General features: G+C 47.2%; 1 protein-coding gene across 1 annotated transcript in view; it reads left to right on the top strand.

The window, feature by feature from the left end:
- SLC25A33 (solute carrier family 25 member 33) overlaps window positions 1-15,382 on the top strand; it is a 91,157-nt gene that overhangs the window by 37,509 nt on the left and 38,266 nt on the right. The window contains exon 2 of the mRNA XM_078642300.1: window positions 13,952-14,131. Coding sequence (XP_078498426.1) covers window positions 13,952-14,131 — 180 coding nt within the window. The remainder of the gene's footprint in view (window positions 1-13,951; window positions 14,132-15,382) is intronic.

The raw sequence follows: 15,382 nt of genomic DNA, 5'->3' as shown, positions 1-15,382 counted from the left end.
GTCAGGGTGGGTAAGCCTTGCTTGGCAAACAGGGAAATCTTTAATACTATATACATGTCATTTTAAAAAATGGCTATAAAAGTTTTTTTTATTTTTGCCAGGCCTTTAATGGAAATGTGCTGGAAACCTGCACTATTTTACATCCTTTTTTTTAAACCTTTTCCCTGGGGAGACACTAACTTGTTGAACCCTTCTTGTTGTAGTCATACTTGCTTGCTGCTTGGGCCCCACCATGGTCAAAGGTCAGCAGCCGTCACTGATGGCAACATTACCTAACACTCCGCACATGCAGCCTTTCCTTATCACATGCTTATTTTTAGGTCTTGCATGGTGAATGCAGCGCATGCGCGTTGCTCGCCTTGGCGAAACCTATTGTTGTGGCTTTACTGTGCGAAGGGAGACCAACCATGTGTGCGCACGGACAGCCGATGTGCGCCCATGGCGTCTCTTTTCTGCCGTTTCGTCTGAAGGGGGACAGGAGATGTGCATGCGTAGGGAGTGCACATCTCCTGTCCTCGTGTAGGGCTTACATAGCGCCCACATCTCGCGCTTTCACTTTCCCTTTCCACGGCAACAACTTGTTTAGTTTCCAGTGGACTGAGAAGCTTGCAACTGTTAACAATACGAGATACGCATGCTTTTACAATGGAAAAACACGTGTGTGTGCGCCTTTTATTCAACTGCAGCAGGAGCATAACCTCAATTCATGTCTCCTTGTAACTCTGCTGCACACCAGCTTCGCTCTACAAACTGGCGAGGAAGTGGCAAGGCTACACCTATTCAAAGAAAGGGATATTTGAACTGTTCTTCCTCAGCACTTGTTTTTTTTTCTTTTCGCCTAAAGAAGACTATAAGAAAGGGTGGGTTGTTTTGAGCATGCCTTTGGAGGACGGAGACAGGAACTTTACATTCACCCCTACTGGAAAGTGTCACAAGAACAAACACACAGAAGGGTGTCAGTCCGGACCCACGTAGGGTCAGAGAGAGGCCAGAGAGTCACAGAAAGGTCAGAGGGTGGTTACAGACCGGTCAGAGCAGGGTCAATGGTCTACTGTAAAAACTGCTGAGGAATTTTTGGTATAGCTTATCTGACGCTTATGAACCAGCGTGTCACAATTACCTAAGCATTTGTCGAAGAAAAGCACTCTTTTGAGGAGTTTGGCAGCTGCAGTTGTAGGTGAAATTAAGCCAGGCTGCATCAATGCGTCAAACTTCTATGGAAGGCATTAAAATGACGTTTCTTACTTGGTCTAACCTCGGTAAAGGCAGAGCACCTTTGGGACAGGAGCTAGCCTACCCCGGGAAAAGCAGGACTCCCCTGAGACTAGGGTTAGCCGCTCGAGGAAAGGCATCGCTTCTCTGGACCGGGGTGCTCCTCCCTCGGGAGAGGCAGGGTCCCCCAGACAGAGGGAGTTGCCTCCCTCCCTGGTTGGAAAAGACAGTACTATCTAGATCCCCTCAAAAAGGTCAGGACTCATAAAAAATAACACAGCCTCTCTACACGACTGTGTCTTCTTTCAATATGTGGGTGGGGGGTGAGTGTGTGTGTGTGTGTGTATAAGTTGAATGACATGACAAAACATCTTCAGACCTATCCTCAGAGCATCACCTATCTCAGAGGGGAGCCTTGGAGTGGACACCGCTGCTAGTGAACATCGCTGCTGAATTCCAGCATAGTTTACAGCACATCCCGCATGTCCAAGGCCATTTACAAAGTAGAGCCACACACTCCCAAGCCTGCTGGATTTTTGTGCAGTGGTTTTAGTAAAGCACCCAGTACTCCTTTAGTGTCTAGGAATTAGAGATGATGTACCAGTACCTCCCCAACCAAGAGTTAGGAGTTGAATCTCCAAAAGTAGCTACGCCCACAAAAGAGGAGTAGTTTACACGAGTAACAACGCACCCGATTCACAAAATAAAATAGGATGGAAACTGCAAGATAATGGGGATCTATACTTCAGGCCTAAATGAAGGCAAAGCGGGGGGTGGTCGTGGCAGGCAATGCATATGACAGCCACAGCTACAAAGGGGGAACTTTTCAATCAAAAAGATCAAGGCAAGAGAAACAGTAGAAAAGTTAGTTTATTCTACTCTTGAAAAGTGGACTTTTGAAATGGGATAGGAAATCATCTTTTAGAAAAGAAACAAAATAATCCAAAGAAGTTTCTTTAGACATGTGGAGCTTTGGACTTCCAGAGGTACCTCTTGGAAACCAGCCAAACAAGTATTTGCAATGCAACCGGTCTAGCATTTACGCAAATTTGAGCTATTGGCATTGTAAATGATAATGCCTTTTATTTATGTTTATGTTTTTGAAACATAAATAAAAGGCATTGTCATTTACAATGCCAGTAGCTTAAACTTGCGTAAATGCGAGACCTATTGCGAATGCTTGTTTCATAGGGGAGAACAGCTACAGTACCAGCAGCAGTGCATTCCTTCCCGCCCCCTTGACAAAAGCACACGCTAACAGCAATACACACTACCCTGGCACACACCAAACAGGTCCAGAACAAGTTCCAACAAGATTTCAGCTGATGGACATCTTTTCAGTACCAGGACAGGTGGACACTGAAATAATGGAGTAAACTTTTATTGGTTTGTTTGTTCCGTATGCCAATAAGGCAGCATGAATTGTACTTGCAGTGCACATAACACGGTCATAAGTCAATGTGCAACGGCCAAGCTCACAAAAAAAAGTTCACGGATGTCAATGTTAGTGAAAAATATGACGCGTCTGTGTATTTTTGTTGTTTTAAGTTACCAGTCTGAGTTTGGTTAGTAACCGTGAAAATAAAACTCCTGGACAAATAAAGCCTTGACAAAAAAGTAGATTCTGCCTAGGCAAAACCTATTAGCTTTGCCAATACTTTTTTTTCCAATGTGTAAAATATAACCGACTGAAACCAAAATCCTCCGAAACCTATTTGAAGCAAGCAAGACCGGCAAAATGAATCCAGCTGCACCTGACCAATAAAAGCAAGAACAAGCTTTGGTAATGCCAGTAGATCTTGATTTAAAAGGATTATGTATAGTAATATGAAGCATTGCAAGTAAATAGCACAGGAATACATATGTATTTAAGTTGAAGCAAACTAGAAGAATAATGGTTGGTAGGTTAAACGGTCAAGTGACTGTTTCACTGTCAGCTAGACCTAAAAATCCATGTAGGTTAAAAACTTCCCTCCTACTGTCTGTGCTCCTAACAGAGAAATACAACGTAAAGGATCCCGGTATCTAAGACTCTTTGATAGCATTCCAGTGTTTGCCCCTGATAATTCAAGCTCAGGCTGCTGGATAAATAAACAAAATGAATACAGCTGCATGGAGGACAAGCACATTGTTTGTGGAAGCATACAACTTCTGCCCAATGAAAACATGCACTGCTTGCTTCTAACATGTGGGAGGAGCCAAAGCTCTCTCCATGCCCTTATGTGATGCTCACATAATTGAATATTCTGGTGACAGCTGCGCTGTCAAGCCAGAAGATAACAAGCATTTGCAATGCAATAGGTCTCGCATTTTGCAAGAGTTTGAGCTATTGGCAATGCGATAGCTTAAACTCTCGCAAATGCGAGACCTATTGGATTGCAAATTACTAGTGCCCATGCAGCGCTTTCACATTCATAGAGGCTGCGTCCCTTTCTTTAGACCAGCCGCATCCAAAGAAAGGGGTGTGGCCGCTGTTAAAGTGAAACCACAGCATGGGAGCATTCACAAAAAAAAGCATCTGTTTGTCAAGTTGACAAACAGATGTTTTTTTTTTTTGTAAAAGTGTCCATGCTGCGCTTTCACTTTAATAGAGGGCGCACGACTTTCTTTAGACGCGGCTTGTCTAAAGAAAGGGGCGCGGCCTCCGTGAATGAGAGAGCGCCGCAAGGGTGCTATTAAACAAACAATAAATAAGTAAATAGATAAGCGCAGCCGCTATAGTTCAAGCGGACCGCCATTAGTAAATAAAATAAAAGCGGGCGGTGTGCTGCGACCTAGTGGGTGGTATAGGGACAAATCATTAAACAAAATAGTGCTCATAGCCAAGATAAAGCAGACCGTGTAACAAGACCAGTAAAAGATCCAGTCGTTCTGGGAAGTAACAAATGCAGACAAGGCGGTACCAAGGCAGGACTAACAAGACTCGGAAGCCAGCGTTTAAGAAGGACAATGACACAAGCCAATTAAAAATGAGGGCGGGGATTCAAAGTCATACTCCAATACTTCATGCCTCGCAGCAGTGCATGCGCTGCCCAGGCTCGACTTAAAAAGGAGAGCAATGACCAAGCCTACCAATGGTAAGTAAGAAAAGAGTGACAAGCAAGCACAGTGGTACGTAATGGGTGGACTCTAAGCCCCCCTTTTTAAAATGTATTTACTTATTTTAAAGAACACTAGACTCCCGAGAAACCATGCGTGTGCAGTCAGGCGAGACCTAAAAATGAACCTTGTTCCTGGCTCCTTCTTGGCTAATGTTTATTTGCAGCTGGAGGGGGAATACTGCTTACACTTGGTATTGACTGCGAACACAAGGAAGCACTGCTGAGTTTCTCTGCACTGTCTTCTGTGCCTTGACAATCCTACCAAATGGGAATTCAAAAGAGCCTGCTGGACCACTTGCAGAGTAATAGTAATGTGCAGTTAGTTTTGAACCCTGACTCCTTTTCAAAGTACTGCACAGGACCAGTTTATGTTGCTTGCCATGTGATAACAATCAACCTATTTTCCTGGTGATCAGAATGTATAATCTGGTACAATCGAACTGTTAAAACCAAGAGGAAGATCATTTAATCAGACTCTACTTTTTAGTTCACAGTGATGAGATTGTATTTCCCAGGATCTGTGATTGCATTGAAATCAACTGTGCTACTCTAATTGTAAGACCTCCATAGAGTGCTGCGAGGACCTCCTATGTTTTCCCTTCATTATCCCTGATGCAACATCAGTTGTACGTGCCCTTCCTGAAGGTATAGAGTCACAGTTTTTTTCCCTCCACTGCAGTATTGATTATTAATTGGCTTGATCTGCTAGCGTCGCAATATAAATCCTATTTCACTCGCACAGATTATTATCACTTTCCTTAAACTGTCCGTGGGGTCTTTCTTCCTGCAGCCAATTTGAAACGATTTTTTTTTCTGTTTACTTCAAAACGGGGCTGCAGACTTCGCCCCAAATATGTGCCCAAACAGATGAAGGACTATGTGTGGGAGCAGTTCTTGTTTAGTTATGTCTTGAAACGTGAGAGGTTGATTTGCAAAGCTTGCCAACAATAAGGCAGTTAACAATAATTCTTCGCAGACCTCCATAAATACCAGTTTGGAATCTAAAGAGTAAGATCATAGCTGTGTCTTGTGATTAGACTTCGGTTAAATTTGGGTTGTGCTGATGTAATAAGTGTAATTGTTTATTATCTCTTTGTTTCTTGCGAGTACCAAAATTACAATATTGTGCCACCCCATGTAATTACGCACCATTTACTGTAAAAATGTACAGAGTGTACAGGTTGCGGTAAAAAATTTACTGCAAACACGGGACACAACACAAATGACATGGAAGCAGCTTTTCAATGTGTGTGTAGCAATTATTTATTTTTTTAAAGCTTAAAAAAAATGCACCTTTGCTTCCAAATTGGAAGCATGAATACATTTTTCACTAAAATACAGTGCCAAAGGCCAGTTTGCATTTCACATAAATATGCATTCTTTTGCGCAGGCTTGCAGACCGTATGAGAGAAAAAATTACACTAATTTCACACACATCTACTTGTGATATGTTTGGGATAGTTTAGGTTCTCCGTCTGAAAATGCTGTCTGGCTGCTATACGAAATGGGGGGGGGGGGACTAGCAGTATGGAATAACTGACAAACTGGGAACCTCTTATGAGGGTTACTTGAAGCATGCGACTTGGATGCATTACGAATCCTGTCCCAAGTATTGACATTCATGGTGCGGGGATCTCCCTGCTTGGAACCATGAGCTCCGGCTGTCTAGTTACAAGTGTATGCGAACCATGTGTCATTGTTTTGGAGAGACCACTCCTTCACGTGTGGTCTCTGAATATGGGCTCTTCTGCCTGGTAGGATTTTGCAGCTTGACCTCTGGAGCATGGAGCTCTAGGGACCTAATCTTCATATCTTCTCATCTCTTTATGGATATAAAGACCTCTCCCAGGCTGGTTTCCCAAGTGTGATCTATGGACATCAGCTCTTACAGCATGACCTTTGGACTACTGAGCTCTAGCAACCCAGTTTGAAATACTGATGTTGGCTGTGGAGGCCTGTTTAGAATGAGTTATCTCATTTGTGTATTTCTTTTGGCTTGTGATGTCTGAACATTGATTCTGCTGGATGTTTGCACGCGCCCATGTGACTGACCTCTTCTATTCATGGATTTGTGGCTGGGGTGGAGGGGGCAGGGGGGGTCAAGGTAGCGTGGCACGAAAAGTAGGGTTATGTGCACAAAACAGTAGTTTTCCATGAAGCTGCGCCATATCACGAGGAGTGGCTTTGGTCATGGAGTTCTACCTGAGCCAGTTATCGATTTTGGCTCCATCCTGGTGGCTTCAGGCTCTTGCTTAAGGGCAGAGTGAATAGCAGCCCACTGTGTTCTGTTACTACTATTGAAGAGCAGCCAATGTCCATGGTAGCTGCTTTCTGGTGGGTCACGCGCAGACCTTGAGCGAGGGTCTTGCTTCTGCCAGGTGTCCTCTGTGCACGTGCTGTGCATGTGGCCCTTCACTGCATGTGACTGTCTTTGGCGAGGAGGCCCAATGACCTCAACAAAGCTGCTGTCCTCTTGTGTAAATATTTCCTAATGGAACTTTTGAGACGTGAGCTCCTTTCCTTATTCGGCTATTTGTGTGATCCGGGGTATAGCACTGCATCTTCCTGTTCCTGACTTAGTTTAGTGATTGTCGGTCTGGGATAGCCCCCATATTAAACGGTATATAATGGGTCTTGGCCCTCCAGTTAAGGTGAAGTAACTAGAATATGCAAGGGCACTACTGTCACGATCAAGTGATTTAGAAATTGGGCGTTAGAGACTTGTTGATGACCTGGTCGCAGGCTTCTCTGCATAAATGATCTTCAGCCCTGCTAGGTGCTATGTTTCCAAGCTCTATATCTCTGTCTCCTGCTATTCCTTTAGTCCTGCCTCATACCTGCTCTACCTGCCCTGTCTGCGCTTTCATTGCGGTCTGATCTTTTACCTGCCGTATCTGCTCCTTCAGTGCTGTCTCTGCCCTATCTGCCCATTTTGTGCTCTCCATGTCTCTTACCTGATCGGTCTGCCACTTCTCTGGTGTCACTGTGATTTATGTACCTGGTCCACCCCTTCTTTGCTGCCTCACTTGCCATGCTAGGGCCCTTATTGCCCTCCCTCTTACCTGTCCCGTCACTGCTGTTCTGTCCTCTAACCTGGTTTGTCTGCCCTTCACTGCTATCCTACTACATATCTGCTCTGCCTACTTGCTTCCTTGCTGTCTGTATGGCATCTACCCCATCAATGCTGTCCCTGCCTCTTCCCTACTCTGTGCTCCTACACTGCTGTCCCTGCCTCTTCACTACCCTGTGCTCCTACACTGCTGTCCCTGCCTCTTCCCTACTCTGTGCTCTCTACACTGCTGTCCCTGCCTCTTCCCTACTCAGTGCTCCTACACTGCTGTCCCTGCCTCTTCCCTACTCTGTGCTCCTACACTGCTGTCCCTGCCTCTTCACTACTCTGTGCTCCTACGCTGCTGTCCTTGCCTCTTCCCTACTCTGTTCCTTCACTGCTGTCCCTGCCTCTTCCCTACCCTCCTACACTGCTGTCCCTGCCTCTTCCCTACCCTGTGCTCCTACACTGCTGTCCCTGCCTCTTCACTACCCTGTGCTCCTACACTGCTGTCCCTGCCTCTTCCCTACTCTGTGCTCTCTACACTGCTGTCCCTGCCTCTTCACTACCCTGTGCTCCTACACTGCTGTCCCTGCCTCTTCCCTACTCTGTGCTCTCTACACTGCTGTCCCTGCCTCTTCCCTACCCTGTGCTCCTACACTGCTGCCCCTGCCTCTTCCCTACTCTGTGCTCCTACGCTGCTGTCCTTGCCTCTTCCCTACTCTGTTCCTTCACTGCTGTCCCTGCCTCTTCCCTACCCTCCTACACTGCTGTCCCTGCCTCTTCCCTACCCTGTGCTCCTACACTGCTGTCCCTGCCTCTTCACTACCCTGTGCTCCTACACTGCTGTCCCTGCCTCTTCCCTACTCTGTGCTCTCTACACTGCTGTCCCTGCCTCTTCACTACCCTGTGCTCCTACACTGCTGTCCCTGCCTCTTCCCTACTCTGTGCTCTCTACACTGCTGTCCCTGCCTCTTCCCTACCCTGTGCTCCTACACTGCTGTCCCTGCCTCTTCCCTACTCTGTGCTCCTACACTGCTGTCCCTGCCCCTTCCCTACTCTGTGCTCCTACACTGCTGTCCCTGCCTCTTCCCTACTCTGTGCTCCTACGCTGCTGTCCTTGCCTCTTCCCTACTCTGTGCTCCTACGCTGCTGTCCTTGCCTCTTCCCTACCCTGTGCACCTACACTGCTGTCCCTGCCTCTTCCCTACTCTGTGCTCCTACGCTGCTGTCCCTGCCTCTTCCCTACCCTCCTACACTGCTGTCCCTGCCTCTTCCCTACCCTGTGCTCCTACACTGCTGTCCCTGCCTCTTCACTACCCTGTGCTCCTACACTGCTGTCCCTGCCTCTTCCCTACTCTGTGCTCTCTACACTGCTGTCCCTGCCTCTTCACTACCCTGTGCACCTACACTGCTGTCCCTGCCTCTTCCCTACCCTGTGCACCTACACTGCTGTCCCTGCCTCTTCACTACCCTGTGCTCCTACACTGCTGTCCCTGCCTCTTCACTACCCTGTGCTCCTACACTGCTGTCCCTGCCTCTTCACTACCCTGTGCTCCTACACTGCTGTCCCTGCCTCTTCACTACCCTGTGCTCCTACACTGCTGTCCCTGCCTCTTCCCTAATCTGTGCTCCTACACTGCTGTCCCTGCCTCTTCCCTACTCTGTGCTCCTACACTGCTGTCCTTGCCTCTTCCCTACTCTGTTCCTTCACTGCTGTCCCTGCCTCTTCCCTACTCTGTGCTCCTACACTGCTGTCCTTGCCTCTTCCCTACTCTGTTCCTTCACTGCTGTCCCTGCCTCTTCCCTACTCTGTGCTCCTACACTGCTGTCCCTGCCTCTTCACTACCCTGTGCTCCTACACTGCTGTCCCTGCCTCTTCCCTACTCTGTGCTCCTACACTGCTGTCCCTGCCTCTTCACTACCCTGTGCTCCTACACTGCTGCCCTTGCCTCTTCCCTACTCTGTTCCTTCACTGCTGTCCCTGCTTCTTCCCTACTCTGTTCCTTCACTGCTGTCCCTGCCTCTCCCCTACTCTGTGCTCCTACACTGCTGTCCCTGCCTCTCCCCTACCCTGTGCTCCTACACTGCTGTCCCTGCCTCTTCCCTACTCTGTGCTCCTACACTGCTGTCCCTGCCTCTTCCCTACTCTGTGCTCCTACACTGCTGCCCCTGCCTCTTCACTACCCTGTGCTCCTACACTGCTGCCCTTGCCTCTTCCCTACTCTGTTCCTTCACTGCTGTCCCTGCTTCTTCCCTACTCTGTTCCTTCACTGCTGTCCCTGCCTCTTCCCTACTCTGTTCCTTCACTGCTGTCCCTGCTTCTTCCCTACTCTGTTCCTTCACTGCTGTCCCTGCCTCTTCCCTACTCTGTGCTCCTACACTGCTGTCCCTGCCTCTTCCCTACTCTGTGCTCCTACACTGCTGTCCCTGCCTCTTCACTACCCTGTGCTCCTACACTGCTGCCCCTGCCTCTTCACTACCCTGTGCTCCTACACTGCTGCCCTTGCCTCTTCACTACCCTGTGCTCCTACACTGCTGTCCCTGCCTCTTCACTACCCTGTGCTCCTACACTGCTGTCCCAGCCTCTTCACTACTCTGTGCTCCTACCCTGCTGCTTCTACCTCTTTCCTACTCTTGTTTTCTGTCACTGCTGTCCCTGCCTCGTGCCTGCTCTGTCTGCCCTTTCACTGCTCCTCCCGCCTCATACCCGAGGCCCTGCCTGCCTCTTCACTACCCTGCCTGCCCATCTCTGCCCTCCCTCGCACCACTGCCATGTGCTGTCTTGCTCGATGCTTAACATGGCCCGGCCACCCAGGGTGGATTATCCCCCAATTCCGTCCGCTCGGGCATCGCAGATTAGTGTTCTCGGCTCCACCGGTCGGATCTAGGTCAGGGCTGTGTAACCAACCCATTTAGTGACGTGTGCTCCCTGGAGACACAGGAGTTCCTTCTAATCTTGGGCCTCTTCGCGCTCCCTCACTCGCCTGTGACTCCATGGGTGCAGACTGTGTTTGTTTTACTGAAAGTGGTTTCCCCAAAGCGTCATCCATTTAGACCCACAGTTAAATGTTATAGATTTTGGTAGGACGCATACATCTGCTGGTAGGACGCATACATCTGGGGGTTTGACTTTGAGAGTGCGGTGAAGGTTGTCCTCTGGTCACAAGCTTCCCCAAACGTGGCTGCTAAAAAAATCTGAGATATGATCGAGAGATAAAGTTAATATTTTCGCTACTACTGTGCCACCACATAATCTCCCTGGTTCAATCATTATTTACAGTATTTATGGGCCCAGCTCAGGCTGGTAACTCCCTGCACCCCCACCACAAAAAACACGTTTCCTTCCCGTCCAACAGTATGGCGCCCATGGGTGAAAAGGTGTGCTGAATATAGGTATATTTCAGATTATGCAGGGCACTACAGCACATTTACGGGAGCATTATTCCGCAATCAGGTCCTTTTAACACACGTTGCAAGGACAAATGTTTAACCTCATTAGTAACAGGTTAACACATGGATACACCAATTGAACTTGAAAGTTAGTCCTCCAGTAAATCTTGGAACCCTGTTTTAATTAACTTTTGATCCAATTGAGTTTGAATTAGCATTTTTTGTTGTTGAAATCTGCAGATTATGCGTCATGTGTGGTAAATCGATTATTGGGTGGTAAAACCATACTTGTGTGGAAAACAATGATGCTGCAGAAAGACCTGGAGTGTAGATTTATTCAGATGCATGGATGTCATTTTGGAAATACAAAAAGGCAAACCAGGGACAGCAGCCGCCACGCCCTTGCCTACCCCTCAGACTGCTCTTGCTACCTCTGGCCTTGGGATGATTAAGGCAGTAGCAGGAAGAGGTTAAAAGGTTACATTCTGTAGTTTCAACTGTTCACCCTTTTCAGAATACTGATGGAGGTGGGAGAAGGGGGTCAACCCTGTGAGTTAATGAGTGGTCAGATGGGCGTGATGTCACTTCCGGTGCTCATGCTATGGTTTTATGTTCGGAAGTAACAGGGATACAGGTATATCCGGGACACCCTCGTGTGTGGGACAGCGAAAAAATGTCGTGCCTCGTGTAATAATTTTTTTTTTATTTATATATAGCGTGAACTCGACCCGAAGCCGTGCGCTTTCCATGAGTATTAGTTATTTTAGGACACTTTCGTTTTTTTTTTTTTTTTTTTTTTGGTAGGCACTGTGAGAGTAGTTGATTGCCCCGAATCACAGGGTGTTGAGCTGACGCCGAGACTTGAGCCTGTTCCCCAGTTCCAAAGTCGGCAGCTCTGGTCGTTGCGCTACATCCTCGTCTTCCGTGAGCCTCGCGCTGCTGCTGCACCCGTCTTGAGGGCGGAGCTTCGCTCCCTTTAGTGGGTGGCAGGGGTGGCCTGCTTGCGGGTTCCCTCATTAGGAGGGAGGGAAGCTGAGAAGCGATTCTCCTGTTCCGTGTCCTTTGCCTCACATTGGGGCCACCTCCCTCTGTCGGCACAGACAGTCTGCGGGATTTCTCAGCCAGCCTTGGCAGGGGAGAGGGTTCTTGGCAGTGACTCGTTGGCAAGCGGATGGGCACTCTTTTTGGCTGTATTCCTGCGGCTGGGGCCATGTGAATAAAGAGGGCATTGTCTGCAGACTCTGCAAGGAAAACTGAATAACTTGCTTTGCCATTGCCATTCCACTGCTGTGCCCCCGTACCTTACAAGCCTGATTTAATTCCCATTTCGTAGCATGTGGCACCGCGGCACGCATGGCTCATGATTGGGACTTCCGCTGGCATTCGTTAGAGAGGTCGAGCATGTATGGTCGTGCAGTCTGTACTTCCTGTACTCGCCGGGGCAGGCCAGCTACACACCTGCGTACCTTGGGGGATGCTTGCTCTGTGGTATCCGTTTCCAGAGCTATCACTAGTGGCAACGTGGAGGGTTTACTTTGGTGAGCAGGTTGTGATGGAGGTGATGGGCACTGAAAGGGCTGACATCCGTGACAAATGTGACGTTGTGGTGTATGAGAAACTGATATAGGTGGACAGGTTGTGATCAAAGCGATGAACCATCTAAGAGATGGATGACATTGGTGAGCAATGTGAGAGGCTGGCATTGGTGGTCAGTACCAGGAGCTTTGCACTTGTGGGCAGCTTGAGGGATGGGCACTGCTCTCCACCGGGTACCTTCTCTGAGCGCCAAAGATACAACCTGTATTTGACCTGGTGCTTAAGCGATTTATATTTGCAATGTAATACAAAGTCGTTTTTTGTAGAGCGCTGCTGTGTAACCTGTGAGGGGTATCCAGGTACTGAGTAGGTGAGTATAGGCATGTGATGAGGCTGAGCCTGAATACAAGCAGTCTCAATGGTCCAGCAAGAAGACTAATTGAATAGCCAGGTCTTCAGCTTCTTGTGGAATTCAAGAAGCGAGAAGGAGGCCCTGGTGTGTTGGGTAAAGTCGTCCCAGGATTTGGCAGCTTGGTTGGAGAATGATCGACCTCCCGTTCGGCTTTTATGGATGCGGGGGGGGGGGGGGGTGTCAGAGTGTCAACGCTTCTGGATGGGGAGCCAGTGGAGCGGGAGGGTGAGGGCTGGGTCTAGCAGCAGCATTTTGGATGGTTTGAAGTCTGTGGAGGAGAATAGTTGGGATGCCGCATAGTGCGTTGCCCTAGTCCAATATGCTTGTGATTAAGGCTTGTGTGAAGGTACATCTGATGTCCAGTGGGAGCCACTCGACCATTTTCCGTAACATGCAGAGGAGTATGTGGAAGCATGAGGAGGCAGTGGCGTTGGCTTGAGACTTCATGGTGAGGTTGGTGTCCAGGATGAGGCCTAAGTTCCTAGCGTGGTCTGCTGGGGTGAGTCCACCATGAAGTGTCAGGCCAAGGCCGCTCCCTCCTCATGCTTCCACATACTCCTCTGCATGTTACGTAAAAAGCCCTAGATTTGAACTCTTCCAACTTCCTAGTTTGGGGAAGAGGCAGTACATTTTACCTCTGACAAACTAGGTTGTGAAGAAGGCATACATTGTCTCTACTGTCCTATGTTGTGGAGAAAACTACTACTACTCTAATTTATGAATAGGCTTGCCCATCAACTCTACCAACCTAGTTTGTTATAAACCATAGGCTGAAACCAACACTCCTGTGCTCCCTCTACCCTGGGCTGGTATTAAGTTGGTCTGCTGCCTCTACTAACGAAGACTGAAAAAGTGGTCCATTGTCTCTGGTGTCCTAGGTTTAGGTGTATGATCTACTGGCTTTATTTAATTGAGGCTGAGACCTATTGTCTCTTGCTTTGACTACCCTATGGTGAGATATGCGGTCGAAAACGTCATGCTTAAGAAAGGGGACTAGGTGAAAACTTTGGAAATGTTTTCAATTGAAATGTATAGCCTTGCTTATAGTTCGTGGAAGAGCAGTTAAAGTTCATAGTCCATTGAATGCACACATTTTATTTAAAGCAACTGCACTGCAATCCCACACACACACCCTTTGCTTTATTGCTTGGTGTGAAGTCCAGTGCAATGAATGACTGTTTTGATAAGTCTTTAATGTTTTATGCAAATCCTCTTGACTCATTGTTTTCCTTATCGTCTGTGTTTCAGATGCGGAGGTACAGTGGGGGCCATAGTCACCTGCCCTCTTGAAGTGATAAAGACAAGGTTGCAGTCCTCAGGCCTAGCCCTCCGGACGGTGTACTTCCAGCAGGTGCAGCTGGGCATCAGTGGAGCAGGCATGATGCGACCAGCAGCATCTGTGTCTCCAGGGCTTCTCCAGGTGCTCAAGTAAGTGGCCAGGACTCTTCCTGGTTGTATAACATATATCCTATCCTGAAAAACTAAATAAGTAGAAAAGGAACAAGTAATGGCTACTCTATTAACCATATAGTACATTCCAGAAATAACATTTGTAAAATGTTGTACTTTTGTGTTTTCGAAAAGATATTCCTATACAACTCAATAGTACGCTTGATGGTACCCATCTAAAGATGGAGCATACCTGGCAGCACAAGCAGTCTGGTGGCTTAACACCTATTGTGAACTTAGTTTGGCCTTCTGTCCACCAGTTGCTTATGGTTAGCTTTATTGCCACTCATTTACTTGCTTTCCTTACTCTTATATTTTTCCCTCCCCTGGAGCTAAACCATTTTACGATCCTTTTGATTGACTAACTTGTATCCTTCTGCTGCTCACATTTAGGGGACAACTTGTTTTTCTTTTTCTTTCAGTACTCTACATTAAGGGCTGTTTTTGTTGTATTCCTTATATTCCACATATTACATGAAAGCATACGTTTTGGCACATAGAGGCTTTTATGACGCATGTGGAAGCACCATCTGCTGCACTTACTTAGCTGGCATCTAAGGCAGAAGGTGCACTAGCATGACACGGCTCCTGGAGGCCCTCAAATCTCTTTCGTAGACTACTGTGAGACCCCAAATGGCTGAATTTTTTAGAAACTAAATTAGGCCTTGTCAATTGTTTTCCATTATATTCTGCCACTTTCCTGAGTGAAAAGGCTTTAAAAAATAAGTTGTACCATTTCTAAAGTTTGAAAACCTAATGTACAGCTTTGAGATCTCGTAAGATAAGTGTTTGCTTTTCCTCTAGTATTTTGATTTTTATTTTACTTTTTTCTCCAAACAACACTTTACGGATAAACCCTAGCAAAGTGAGCAGCTCAGCATTTGTATTATAAAAGTGTGACTGATTGGCTTTGCCTATGCTTGTTCTGTCTGGATTGTTAATGCTTGTTTGGTCTAGATGGCAGCACACCTTTTTTCGTAACAGTTTTTTAAATTAACAAAGAGTGTGCTTTGGCTTCACCCAGAGGAATATGCCCCTCTTACCTCATGCTATTGGTTTTTGCTCCATCATTCTGCTTCCAAGGGAGTGCTTGCATGGATACTTCTATTTTGCATCTGAAAAATACACAAAACATCACACGTTAAATTATTATCTTGTAGATGCGTTCTATGCCAAAATCCATGTTCTTCGCTTTTTTAATGTATTTAGTCTAAACATGCATCTTCATAA

Source organism: Lissotriton helveticus, chromosome 5_1 (assembly GCF_964261635.1).
Source record: "Lissotriton helveticus chromosome 5_1, aLisHel1.1, whole genome shotgun sequence".
Classification (NCBI taxonomy): domain Eukaryota; kingdom Metazoa; phylum Chordata; class Amphibia; order Caudata; family Salamandridae; genus Lissotriton; species Lissotriton helveticus.
The sequence above is the reverse complement of the archived record's forward strand: the minus strand, read 5'-3'. Positions and strand labels throughout refer to the sequence as shown.